At 33.6% G+C, this 13,546-nt stretch overlaps 2 protein-coding genes across 3 annotated transcripts; one reads left to right on the top strand and one right to left on the bottom strand.

Moving 5' to 3' along the window:
* Nucleotides 1–7,100: 7,100 nt before the first annotated feature.
* On the top strand, nt 7,101–11,133 carry LOC131021679 (26S proteasome non-ATPase regulatory subunit 12 homolog A-like). Its single transcript, XM_057950937.1, has 11 exons — nt 7,101–7,355; nt 7,454–7,651; nt 8,100–8,207; nt 8,292–8,396; nt 8,498–8,554; nt 8,654–8,847; nt 9,237–9,336; nt 9,475–9,587; nt 9,693–9,846; nt 9,950–10,027; nt 10,521–11,133. Exons 1-11 carry the CDS (start codon nt 7,353–7,355, stop codon nt 10,737–10,739), a joined length of 1,329 nt encoding a protein of 442 aa, XP_057806920.1. The 5' UTR covers nt 7,101–7,352; the 3' UTR covers nt 10,740–11,133.
* Nucleotides 11,134–11,319: 186 nt separating this feature from the next.
* Nucleotides 11,320–12,676, bottom strand: LOC131021680 (ethylene-responsive transcription factor ABR1-like). Of its 2 annotated transcripts, XM_057950939.1 has the most exons (3): nt 12,522–12,673; nt 12,076–12,333; nt 11,320–11,882 (listed from the first exon to the last, which is right to left on the bottom strand). In XM_057950939.1, exons 2-3 carry the CDS (start codon nt 12,299–12,301, stop codon nt 11,563–11,565), a joined length of 546 nt encoding a protein of 181 aa, XP_057806922.1. In that variant the 5' UTR covers nt 12,302–12,333; nt 12,522–12,673; the 3' UTR covers nt 11,320–11,562. The 2 variants fall into 2 exon arrangements, with proteins under 2 accessions (XP_057806922.1, XP_057806921.1); XM_057950938.1 differs by having other exon boundaries at nt 12,076–12,676.
* Between the last annotated feature and the right edge of the window lie 870 nt (nt 12,677–13,546).

Raw genomic sequence — 13,546 nt, 5'->3', positions numbered from 1 at the left:
ATATCAACCAGTTTAACAATGGCTAAACTAATCTGCATCAAATCAAGTGACTCATTATCAGCTAACCATGTTCAGAACACATCACTCTGAAAAGTAAACGAAAATTTTATAATTGGTGTATCCCTCATACACCAGTACACACTCGCTCGAGACCAACAATGAGGGTTGGTTCAGTGAAAATTAAGGAAGAAAAGCTCACTATAGCTTGCCAAAAGTTTGATGACTTCAGGATGCAGAAAGAAGAGAGTCTTGATTCCATGGAAATGAGATTCAGACTCATCATCAGAGAAATCAATGCCCCCCGGAAGAACAAATACACGTTGAGAAAACTCAACATTAAAGTTCTATCATCATTGCCACCAACTGAATGGAAGATCTATGCAGTTGGTCATCAACGTAGAGCCGACCTCAACTATCTATCTATTGATCAAATGTTCGCTGCATTGAAGACTGATGAGTATGATCTCATCATAACCAGAGCTCAACTATCAAGAGATGCAATAACAAAAGAAGAAATGTCTTTGACATTTGTAGTAGATGTGATTACAATGAAAGTTTATTCAAAGAAAATGACGAATGAATCAAGATCAACCAAGCCCAACAAGAAGGACAAAGAAGAAATATCTAAAGAAGAACTCCTAGAGCATACAACCTAATGGTCAAGAGGTTAAACAGAATGGATGCATGGATGAGCAGATACCGAAGATTCTACAAAGAGAATCAAAGGGCTAGAACCAACTCAAATAGAAGAAAGAATGAAGGTGCTGAAGACAATTAACACATCAAACAACAAGCACAAAGAAGAAGAGTGCTTCAACTTTGGAAAGTAGGAACACTTCAAGGTGGATTGCCCTGAGTTAAGCCACCAAAAAAGAAAGTCCATCAAAGTCAGAATGGAAAAGATATATGCTCATCGCCAAACCATGATTGCTGAAGATAACTTAGATTCTGAAAGCAGCAGCGACATCTATACCAGCTTAACCAACAACAATAGTGACAATCAAGGGTTAATCGCCCTTGAAAAAAATCTATAAATCAGACACCGACAATTGCTTAGTCGGATACAAAAATGGGCTTGATGTGTTAGATTTGTATACTGAAAGCAAAAGAACCTCTTATATTTGTAGGCAATGATTCCTAAGTTCACTATCTTATCTCCTATCTGAATTGTCCATAATTGCATAGATATGTCTGATTATCTCTATATAAGTAGATTATATGGTCTGCTGTAGATACAGAAGATCATATAATTGGAATAATCAGTATAAAATTGATCACAACCGAGACGACTCTAGGACGAGTTATTGGTTTAAGCTGCAGTGTATATGGAAGTACTTTGTCTTGGCTATTTGTCTATACTGGTGCATGCAAGTGCATTGATAGGATCACAATGAGATGTATTATTCTATCTGGCCAAGTCAATAATCAAGATCTCAGTGACTTAACATAACCTAAATCCTAATAAGATTTTAAGCGTACATATAAATTTCTGTATCATTTTGATTTACTATGAGTGAGAGTTACACATTAACTTGAGTATTTTGTATCTTGAGTGATAGCATTTTATATATGATATTTGATAATTTGTATTAGGTAACTCTATTTAAGGAGCTCAAAATATTTATTGCGCTAAACCCATAGTTGATTAAGTTCAAGTACAATAATAAAATTGAGTGGTACTACTTAAGAAATTTTTGTTTGATAAGTTGGTAGTACTACTTAAGAATTATAAAAAAAATTAATTAATATAAATTGTCATAAACATTAATTAATTAACGGATAATTGAATATCTCAGTATCTAATCAAAATATAATTTTTTTTCTAATATTTTATTAGTTGTCGGACCTATTAAAGTTATATTTGTCTTTTTATATAAAAGTAATTTTATAACTTTTATTTTATGAATGGGGATATAAACTTTATATCATTATAAAAAATGGTTGTATATGCATTTCCCCTTAACACTACTAGAAAAATGGCCTATTACTACACTAAGTTTATGACACTTTAAAAAAATTGTCATTATACATACTCGATCACTACACTAATCTTTTACTACATTTATATCAAATTCTAATACTGCATGTCAAAATAAAATGTCATTATGGGAGTCATTTACTGACACTTTTATTAAATCATGTCTTACAATTTTATTAAAAATATATTTCATGATTTTGATTTTGCCATGCTTGCGCCACCAATTAAATTCATGTAAATTATATATTAAATTTTTTGAAATAAAAAATTATATAACCACCGGTTTATTTAGTATCTTAAAATATTTGTTATTATTTTTTTAAATTGCTAATTTTATGATAGTGAATTAGTGAGGGAAAGTAAAATCAAATATTTGGTCTCCTCGCAAAAAGTTAATTAGCGGTAAGGTATCATATTCCTACTTTTGTTTGGGCGGTTTTCAGAAAATAAAAAATTGAAAACTTTCAAGGTTTCAAGGTTCACAATCTGAAAACCTCAATCGCCCCTCAATTTTTTTTCACGGTTGAAAACCTTTCACCCATCATCCCTCAATTTGTTTGTTATAAGGTTCACGATCTGAAAACCTTTAACGCATCGTCCCTCAATTTGTTTTTCAAGGTTCACGATCTGATGCCGTTCACAATCTTAAGACATCTGGAAGGTAAAACACTTACTCTTCGTCTTTGTTCTACTCTATTAAAATTCTACAATTTCTAGTTCAATCTATTAGTTTTTGAATTGCCCATCTTCTTCTTTTCAGCCATCAATTTCGTTGTATATTCGAAGGCACAAGTGAGGTATATCATTTGACGTGATTTTGCTCTTGTTATTTTCACGATTTTTTTTACATCTGATATTTTTGATTTTAATCTCATTTAATCCAAAATTTTATTCAATTTTCCTTTGTCTTCGAGAATGATTGTCGTTGAGATGGAATTACGTTTTCTTTTTCTTGTCGTCAATCTGAAGGCACAGAGGAGGTCAGACTTGGACTACCTTTTGCTGAAAATTAATTTTAAAATTCTGATAGTATAATGAAATTAATTAGTATAATTTTCAATTGATAACACATTTGTTTTGAATTATTATTTTTCGGTTGACGATTGCTAAATTTTGTATTCTTATTGCTTGATATCGGAATCATTGCGATTAATTTTATTGCTTGATGATCAAGAGCAATTTTCTGTATTTGTTGACTGGAGTGGTAAGAATCTTCGATTTGATATTATCTTTTTACTAGATTTTAGTCTCTCATTTATGTGAAGTTATATGGGCATGTCTAGCAGTTCCCAATTTATAACTATTATTTGTCCAGTTGATCTTGTCGCATTAGGTTCTTGCTATTATTTGGAGTTAATTTTAGCATCATTTCAAAGTTGACTGCTAAATATGTTGATCTCCTTGGTATATTTGGTTCTTAAAAAGGTTCCTAGCTAAGTTTTGATGTTAATTTATTGTTTTGTAGAATAAAACAGGATCCATCTTTGAGACTACAATAAGAATACTTGGAGGCCTTCAATGTGTTGATCGATCATCACTACCACAACCGTTGGCTATGGTGATTATCATCCTCTGAACAAAGATGAGAATATCTTCACCATTTTCTATGTGTTTCTCAATATTGGATTGAACTCATATATCATAATTCATAGGAAACATGACCAACTTGATTGTTCAAGCAACATTAAGAACTAGGAAGTTTGTGTACATGCATTTGTAGTTATTTGTCACAAACTTTTATTATTATTACTATTATTATTATTAATCTTTTGCTTTGGCGCTCCAAGTGAAAATGGATTCGTGTGTTTCTAGAGAGACGATTGGGGTGGTCTCAAGCTTTGCAAAGAGGAACAAATTGTCTAAACACTTGCAGGATAGAGTTTGAGGTATGGAACTGATTCAGAAGGACTGCAGCAAGAAACTTGATGCTCTTTGAAGGCTATTCATTCAATCATTTTGCATTTTTGCTCCCTTTTTGATAAGGTGTCTTTATTTAAAGGGGTGTTAAATGATATGTTCTTTCTGCTGGTATTGATTAGGATTGATGGCCTCAGTTTATTTTGACTTTCTTTGAGCTAGATTTCCATGTTTTCATGTAGCAAATTAAGTGTCTCTGTTAGTTATAAACTTGTTACACAATGCAGGGGACTGGAAATGCAAACTTTTAACTTGCGACTGCAATCGGATATGCTTGTTTCCAGGTTATTTCTTTTCTATTTTGTTCCTTGGTAATGAACATACATCAATTTTTGAACATGGGATAAATCTTCATGTGTTTTTTCATCTTGATCCATGCAAAAATGCAGTGATTACCGCAGCATGTTAAGAGTTTATATTTATTAAACACAAACATATAGGAATCATATGACTTGTTGGTTAAGTTTCTTCAATTAGCCAATTATTGCACATTGGTGCCACACCTCTTTCAGTGTTGATGCAGCATTAGAGAGGCTTGCTGAATATAAAGGAAATACTACGTTGGTATTAAATCTACTTATGATTTTGCAATATCGAATTTCCACAAACTCCATCTCCATAGAATCATGAAAAATGAATCAGTGGATTTTCTACATTCGTATCTCCCTCATATAGTTATTTGTTTCTGCATTTTGCAGATCAGGCTGTTGAATTTAGTGAGTGGGCTTTTGGCAACAAGTGATCTTGGCGATACAGAGCACATGCTTGCTCAAGGTAGAGTGGATATGCCTCTCACCTTGTGCTTCACAGCAAAACAAGGCAGGATGACCTATTGCTTCAGTGTATGCTCAAACGAGGCTGTTTTGTTGGTCTTTTAGATAGGTTAATTCAATTTTAGAATTTTTTTTCATACTTGTGCACTTTTAGTACGAGATGCACAACGCTCTATATTGTTTGGTATGTGTGTTCAGGGTGAGACAATTAGATACTTGGATTTCTTTATATTCAATTTTGATCATTTTTGAATTAATTGTTCATTAATTTTTGTTGGGTGATTATTAATAGTTTAATATGAATTTCGTACTTTTATGTTATAGTATACATAAATGTGAAAAAATAGAAGGAAAATTGTAATTATATTTATTTATAGGAAGAAAATGTAAATTTTAATTATTTAAAGGATAAAAATATAATTTACAAATATTTGAAGGTGAAAAATATAAATTATAAATAATTGCAGGTGGAAAATGTAAATAATAGTCATTTATAGGGTAAAACTGTTATTATAAATATTTATAGGGGGTATTTTGTAATTTTTCGTCCATATAAATTAGTGTAGTCTTAGACAATATTTTAAGACATTTTTAAATGACACTATACATCATTTTTCATGATGCTTTTAAGTGTAGTAACAGAGGTTCTATCCTTACAGTTAACCTATTGTTACATTTCCTAATATGACACCTGCACCAAGTACGATTACAGATAAAGTGTCACAAAAATAGATTTCTAATTACATTTTTAGGTGTCATAACAAGCCATTTTTTTAGTAGTGTAAATTAATGTTTGAAGTTCAACTCCAAACTCGTGGAACAAAATAGAAAGGTTGAATTTACAATAAATTAATAAGATGATTAATAGTTGCTTTTAATTAGGGGTGAGCAAAACCGAATCGGATCCAAATAACCGAACCGAACCATTTGGTCGATTTGGTTCGGTTTTGAATTGTTTTGGTTTCGGATCGATTCTAATTTTAGAAAAACCGATTTTTTTTATCGGATTGGTTTTGTATTTAAAAAATTTGGATAAAACCGAACCGATCGAAGTTTTTTAATTTAATAAGTCATAATATATATAGAGAGAGAGAGAGAAGGGTTCAACAGAGATGCTAAATATTGTGGAGAATAGAGAATTCGCAAAATAAAAACGAACAGATCTATAGTTTTAATGAACAGATCAATGTACCGATGAACAACAATTTGCCCCGGGTTCGAATCCTGCTGGTGGCGAGTTTTTCTATATTTTTATTAAATACGTTTGTTCATTACTTATGTTGATCTGTTCGTAAAATATATAGATTTGTTCGTTCTCTCGAAAAAGATAATTATTTGTTGAACTCAACCCTATATATATATATATATATATATATATATATATATATATATATATACTTACAATTTGATCGTAATTGAAATTGGTCAATGGATAGACAAATTTTATATTTATGGTTAATATTTGACTTGAGGTTGGTTTAATTTATTTTGTTACAAAATTCTAATTGACAGGAAATATGTTTTTAAAATTAAAAATCTAAATATTATATCAAAGTTTGGTTAAACCGAAAACCGAATCGAAACCGAAGTTTAAGTATGGTTTGGATCGGATCGGTTAGAAAGAAAATTTTGGTTCGGATCGATTGACATTTTTTAAAAGTTTGGATTATTTGGTTTTAGGAGATCGGATCGATTTTCAACCGAACCGACCGATTGCTCACCCCTACTTTTAATAGTTGTTTTCACTCATTTCTAAAGTATAATAATAATAATACCCAATATAAAAGAAAATTATAAAAAAATGTTTCATTTTGAGCTTGATAAAGTTGCCCTTACTTAAATCGCGAATTTTGCTTGACATGCTCGACCAATGCAAGTCGAACATTAATTGTAAATGCATTAGCGCTCAACATGTTCCACCACTATGAGTCGGGTATTCGAGTATTAGAGTATTTGTGGTAAATATATTAATGCTTGACATACTCGACCTCTGCGAGTCGAGCATTACTGATAAATATATCAATGCTCAACCATTGCGAGTCGAGTAATCGAGCATTAGTGATCAAATATTATTAGAAAAAATATTAATGTTCAACCGTTGCAAGTCGAGCAATCGAATATCAGTGGTCGAGTATTGATACAAAAAATGCACTAATAATCGACATAAGAGTAAAAAATTCATAAATGAATATATAGTATTTTGTATAAAAGGTAGATATTTTTAAAATTTTATCTTTTAAAATGAGTATATATAATTTTTTCCGTAATAAAATGATACTCGATGTTGAAATTACTTTCAAAGTTAGTTTGAAACAATGTTCACAATTTTGAGATTTAAATTGCTATTATCCCAAATTAACATCACATGATAAAGCTAAAATGTGTTAAAATCTGATATATTTGGCGAGAGCCAAAATATTGCTGAAATGTTTGGGGCATTTAATGTTATTTTCAAATTGTGTAGGGGTCATTTAGTAGGTAAGAAGAACTGCCCCTGTTGTTCTTGAAGTGTCCCCTCTTCCAAGAAATTCGATCCTATTCAGAAAACGGAAAATATATAAAAAACCAAAAAAGGAAAATTAGCTCAGCACAGTACGACACCTTTCAACTCTCCCCTATCTCGCTCTCTAGGGTTTCATTCGCTGCATCAACCTTCTCTGATCCTTGATTGCAATTCACTCAAAATGGTGAGCTATTATGATTCTTGGGGTTTCAATTAAACATTTTTCTCTCGATTTAGATCTCGCGGCGTGACTTTCGAATCATTTTGATTGAATTTTGGTAGGAAAATGGAGGGACCAGTTTGGAGGCAAAAATAGAGGCGTTGCTCAATGTGGAGAAACAGATGAGACAAGCCGGCGACGTGGCAGGAACAAGAAAGGCTGTCACTGATATTCTACAACTTTGCCTCGATGCCGGCTCGTGGGCGACGCTCAACGAGCAGATTGTGCTTATTTCCAAGCGCCGGGGACAGTTGAAGCAGGTCCAATTTCAATTTTCTCGTGTTTATCTTTATTGTTACGTTCGTATTGATTTCTATGTTTTTTCAGTTAAGTTTAATGATTCGAAATAACTGAAAGGTGTTGAATGAGACCCTAGTCTTCTTAGTGTTGTTTAGATAGCTTCCATAGCGCCATTGTGATATTTTTAACTTTTGAGATTGATCCTGCTGACCATTTCCAGTGGACATTATAATCGCTAGTTTTATCGTTGATACAGTCGTTAACTGTAATTCTACCTTGTGTCGCGAGTGCTGATTTTAACTTTTAACAAAATCAAGTGTAATTCCAGCCACCACAATCTCGAACACATCCAAAACGCTGACTCATATCAATTTTACTATAAAAATCTTGGATTCTCATATTTAATTTGTGACTGAGTTTTGGAGAATAATTCTTTGTTCTCTATTTCTTTTTGGTGATATGATGCAGGCTGTTCAAGCAATGGTCCAACAAGCTATGCAGTATATTGATAAGACACCAGATCTTGATTCTAAAATAGAGCTTATAAAGACACTTAACAATGTATCTGCTGGGAAGGTGATTTTTGCACTCACTACATCTTCCTTGTCTTAGGACCTCAAGTTCCCTACTTTATTTCTAAGTTCTTATCTCAATATACAGATATATGTTGAGATTGAGAGGGCTAGGTTGATCAAGAAGCTTGCAAAGATCAAGGAAGAACAAGGACAGATAGCTGAAGCTGCAGATTTGATGCAAGAAATTGCGGTTGGTGGATAATTTATGTTATATCTTAAACATCTTAGCTGATTTCACCCATCACTCTTGACTATTGTGATTCCATAGTTTTTTGACAAACTGAACTACAGGTGGAGACATTTGGCGCAATGGCAAAAACTGAAAAAATAGCTTTCATACTTGAGCAAGTATGTGGTTTCTCTTATTTCCATCTATGTTGATAGTTGATACTGTGCTGGGATTAATGACATGTCTTAATGTGAAGTCTGATTTTTCCAATTCTGCAGGTTCGTTTGTGTTTAGATCGCCAGGATTATGTACGTGCACAAATACTTGCGAGGAAGATAAGTCCTAGAGTTTTTGAAGCTGATACCTCAAAAGAAAAGAAGCGCAAAGAAGGCGAGAGTATTGTTGAAGAGGCTCCTGCTGATATTCCATCTTTGCTAGAGTTGAAGCGCATATATTACCAATTAATGATCCGGTATATACCATTTTGTTTTGTTTTTCCCCAGGTCCTTTTCCCTATACTTCTGTACTTTTGTGTAAGGGTCCTCCAATACATAGTGTATGGTTCTGTATGATTAGTGTTGTCATGAACAGTGTATAACAATCATTGATCTCCCTCATAATGTTAGTATAAACTATTATGTATGTATACAATTTGAAATTGTTGCATCTGTGGTGTTGCTTCTGTAAGCACTTCCAAGCTATGGTTTCTAGTTATTGAATCAGATTATGCTTCTTCCATTGATGCTGATCCTGCTTTCTATCCTTGTTTGTGTTGACCTCTGATGTCAAATACTCTTGCCTACAGCTATCAAAAGTCTTGGTATATGCTCCTAAATCTTATGATCATCTACAATTGTGTAGGTATTACTTGCACAACAATGATTACCTTGAAATATGCCGATGTTACAAATCAATATATGAGATTCCATCTGTGAAAGAGGACCAAGCCCAGTGGATACCGGTAAAACATTTACTTTGTGTTTCTTCATTGCCAAGCACGCGCATGTTATCATAATATATTTATGGTTAAACATTTGCTTCTGATTGATGTTTCTTTGCTGTGGTGTTAATTAATTCGGGTTTGTTGCTTTTAATGAAGGTGCTGAGAAAAATATGCTGGTATCTGGTGTTGTCACCTCATGATCCTATGCAGTCTAGCCTCCTCAACTCAACCCTGGAGGATAAGAACCTTTCTGAAATTCCTCATTTCAGGTAAGTTTTTATGAACTTATGTTGCTATTGCTTCCGGTTTCTTTTTATTTCTATCACATGGAGTAAGAGCCAGTTTTATTTATTGTTTACTTACCCTGCCACTAGGTTACTATTGAAACAATTAGTTACCATGGAGGTCATTATGTGGACAGCTCTGTGGAATATGTTCAAAGATGAATTTGAGAATGAGATGAATATTCTTGGCGGTTCACTGGGTGAAAAGGCTGCTGAAGATCTTAGACTTAGAGTGATAGAACATGTACTACTCCTGAAAACAAATACTTGGTGTTTGTTGAGTTCTCTTTCTGCGACACTTTATGGTAGTATTATTAGGTTGTTGATATTTTTGTGTTTTGTTGCAGAATATTCATGTTGTTTCAAAATATTACTCCCGGGTAACCTTGAAGAGACTTGCAGATTTATTATGCCTCACTCTCCAGGTCTGTCTCGTCTCTTTAACAACAATTTTTTTCCTGGAACCTGCAAATTTATGTTGCAACTTTAGTTTTACTTTTGGTTTCTCTTAAATATGTAATTAGATTATCAAGAATTTCATTTAATACTGAAACTAATATGCTGTCAGACAAGGAATCCAAATAACAGGGGAGGGAGGTTTGGGTGAGTAGACATTTTTGCAGGAACAAAGTAAAAAGGCTTCAACTTTGGGGTCTAAAAATTAGTTATGCACCTGCATATGGTATTTTTGCCTCTGGATATATTCTGGAGTCTAATTTTTTTCATGGAAAGAAAAGAATATCACCCTTATGAATATTTAATCCTCACTCCTTAAAGTAACTTGGATAGCTATATTATGTGTACCCTACCTTAGTTTTCATCTAATTCTCTTTTATCCTTCTCACTGACAGTAGGTTATTGTTCTGGCATAATAGTTGCATGTTGTATGCGGTCACAATATCATCTTTTATAACGCAGGAAGCGGAAAAACACCTCTCTGACATGGTTGTCTCCAAAGCGCTAGTGGCAAAGATCGACAGACCTATGGGCGTGGTTTGTTTCCAGACAGCCAAGGACAGCAATGAGATCCTGAATTCATGGGCTATGAACTTGGAGAAGCTACTCGAGCTCGTAGAGAAGAGTTGCCATCAAATCCACAAGGAGAGGATGGTTCACAAAGCTGCACTTAGAGCTTGAAACGTTGAGGCTGAAGTGGATAGGATCGTTCTTATTTGCTGCTGCGTTTTGACCTTCCAGAAGCAGTTTCTAGTAGAACTTCTTTCATGGCAGGGAAGTCGTTTCCTTTATAACGGCTGTGATCATTCCCGTGGATGGACCTTGCATCGCGTTACTTTCTCCATCATTTGGTTTTGATATGCCCAGTCCCACTCGGCACCATTGATACTTGGGAGCACTCATTCGTTTAGTCAACTAAGATTTACATTTAATACTCATTATACATGTACTTGTTATGTGCTCGAATAGTTCACATTTGTAAGCCAACTGTGTACGTGGCCTAAGATTTTTATTCAACTCTGGCTCATGTTATATTCTTATGCCTTTCTAGGCCCTGCCCCTAAATTTGATTCAATACTTTGTGCATTCCGTGTGTGTGTGTGTGTGATATGGTCTTGATCTGGCTGTCCATCGCTACTTAAAGAATTGTGCAATCAGAGCATCCTTTGATATGGTCTAAAAACTTAAAATTCTTTTGATTTTATTGAAACGAAAAGGGGGAAAAGGAAGCTGAAAAAAAAAAAGCACAAAGAATCAGACATGGGGCAGGTTGAATCTCATTAAAAATCTTTCTGGTGAAAATTTAAAGGAAATAAGAGTATTTATCTATTTTACAATATGAGTGAAGAAGTTTATATATTCTGTTGGAAATCCATTTCCAACAAGGTGTTTATTGGGTTTGACCAGAAGCACAATTCAGTATTTGTTTGGTGTACAGTGACTAATTCAGCGAAAGGATCTAGAACATTCTAGTCATTTATGACTGGAACAAGTCCATGAAAATTCAGGCCAGCGGCTGGCGTCCGGCGTTGTTGTGAATGAGTGTGACATTCTCAGGGAAGTTGAGCTTGGCTTTGTTGCCTCTGAAACGGAGCGCCGCCTCGTCGTAGGCCCTGGCGGCGTCCTCTGCGGTGTCGAAGGTGCCCAGCCACACTCTGGCTGCTTTGTACGGATCTCTTATCTCGGCAGCCCACTTCCCCCACGGCCGCCGCCGCACTCCTCTGTACTTTCTCGAAGCTCCTGATGCTGATGCTGATGGTGTTTGAGAGTAGGAGTAAACTGCTGCTGTTTCTTGTGTTGAAGTTATCATACTTGGACCTGCCTCTGCTTATTGTACAACCAATGCAGCATCGTGACTTTGCTTGCTTATATGAAAATTCAACTGCTATTTTAGTTATTTTTCATGTTCTTGCTATTCATAATTATAGTAACGTCAGCGTTGCATGATTTCCGAATCTGCTCATTTATGTTATTTTACAGAACTGATGAATCACATGCACAATATGTATATAATTACCGGATGAATTTGAAGGTGGCGTAGTCGAAAAAGGAAAATCAGCATAGTGGTTGCATGCAGCTGAAGAAGCGGCCACGGCCTCTTCTCCCACTCCCACATCGCCGGCCACCACATGGGCTAAAGCGGACACCATCACTGACATCTCTTGCTCTCTATTGAATCCATACAGCATAGGAGAAAACATTCCTTCATTCTCCCCACCTATATTTCTAAATTTTCCCTCCATTCCACTCACATGCAGCCGCAATATAGCATGCCCTAAATATATATATAAGGAAACATTCTTGCACGAGGAATTGAAGATTCAAGAAAGAAAAGATGCTTATTATTCTACAGACTTGACAAATAGAATACACCAAGTTGTTGGAGACGTTGAAGTTTCTAAAATTGAAAACAGAAAGAAAAACCATATATATAGTTATCAAGCCAAAAATAAATTGGTCGACCTCTAAATAATGACAAAAGGGTCTTTTTCAATCTTCAGCTCGTACCAAGAATATATATAGACCAACAAAATGCTCTGCTTTGAGTCGGTTTTTTGATTGCTTCAATAACAAGTGAATTTAGAAATATGGGAATGAATGACAAGTGGTGGCTCGGATTTTGGGATGAATTTATAAGAAGGTGATAATTTATATGATTTCTTTTCTTTTTCAAGAATTGAGGTTTTGGATGTGTGAATGGAAAGGGATGAATGGGCATCTTAGCATATACGCGGTTAGGTGTCGGGTGAACAAGTGGGTGAGCCGACTTCAACAAATAATTTACTTATACACGGGAATCTGATTTAGATTTTACCGTAATTATATATATGTTTCACCAAATATAAGCATTCTCTTGTAAATATATAAACACAAATAATCTTTTATTTATTTTAAACCTATTTATTTAGCCATCAAATTGTAGTCGCAAAATCTCGCATCTTCTAAGTTCACATGAAGTCGGTTCATTCATAATTACCAGCATTTGCACGGAAAAATATTTTTTATTTTTATATTTATATAAAATCACTCTAAAATTAATACTAATGCAATTATTATACTTATAAATATAATAAAAATTCATTTTAATTGAATACATTTGAATTAAACATTGAAAAAATAAATAATAATTCACAATTATAAAATTTGATATTATGGAAAAAAATAAGTTAAAAAAAATTAAAAATAAAATACTACTTAAAAAGAATTAAAAATATATTTATTCAAAAAAGATGAGAAAGGAGTGAGAAATTTATAAAACTTCAATATTTAAACAAATTTAATTTTTACATTTTAAATCAAATATTTTCATAAAATATATCATGTTAAAGCTCTTATCGTGAACTTTAATTTGATATGCATATTAAATATTTTATAATTAATCGAATTTCACAATTTTGGAAAGAAATATAACAATAAGTAAGAAAAGAAAATGAAAATAAGAAGAAAAATATATAGTTTAAACATAAACCTTTAATTTTATTATAACT

The sequence above is a fragment of the Salvia miltiorrhiza genome, chromosome 4 (assembly GCF_028751815.1).
Source record: "Salvia miltiorrhiza cultivar Shanhuang (shh) chromosome 4, IMPLAD_Smil_shh, whole genome shotgun sequence".
Classification (NCBI taxonomy): Eukaryota; Viridiplantae; Streptophyta; class Magnoliopsida; order Lamiales; family Lamiaceae; genus Salvia; species Salvia miltiorrhiza.
The sequence above is the reverse complement of the archived record's forward strand: the minus strand, read 5'-3'. Positions and strand labels throughout refer to the sequence as shown.

Excerpts from the sequence above, each read along its gene's own strand:
- LOC131021679 (XM_057950937.1), top strand. Across the intron at positions 8,397-8,497 it reads ATTTGATGCAAGAAATTGCG|GTGGAGACATTTGGCGCAAT; the intron begins GTTGGTGGATAA and ends ACTGAACTACAG. Across the intron at positions 9,847-9,949 it reads GACTTAGAGTGATAGAACAT|AATATTCATGTTGTTTCAAA; the intron begins GTACTACTCCTG and ends GTTTTGTTGCAG.
- LOC131021680 (XM_057950938.1), bottom strand. The coding sequence starts at position 12,301 with ATGGAGGGAAAATTTAGAAATATAGGTGGGGAGAATGAAGGAATGTTT. Across the intron at positions 11,883-12,075 it reads GCCACCTTCAAATTCATCCG|AGGCAGGTCCAAGTATGATA; the intron begins GTAATTATATAC and ends TACAATAAGCAG.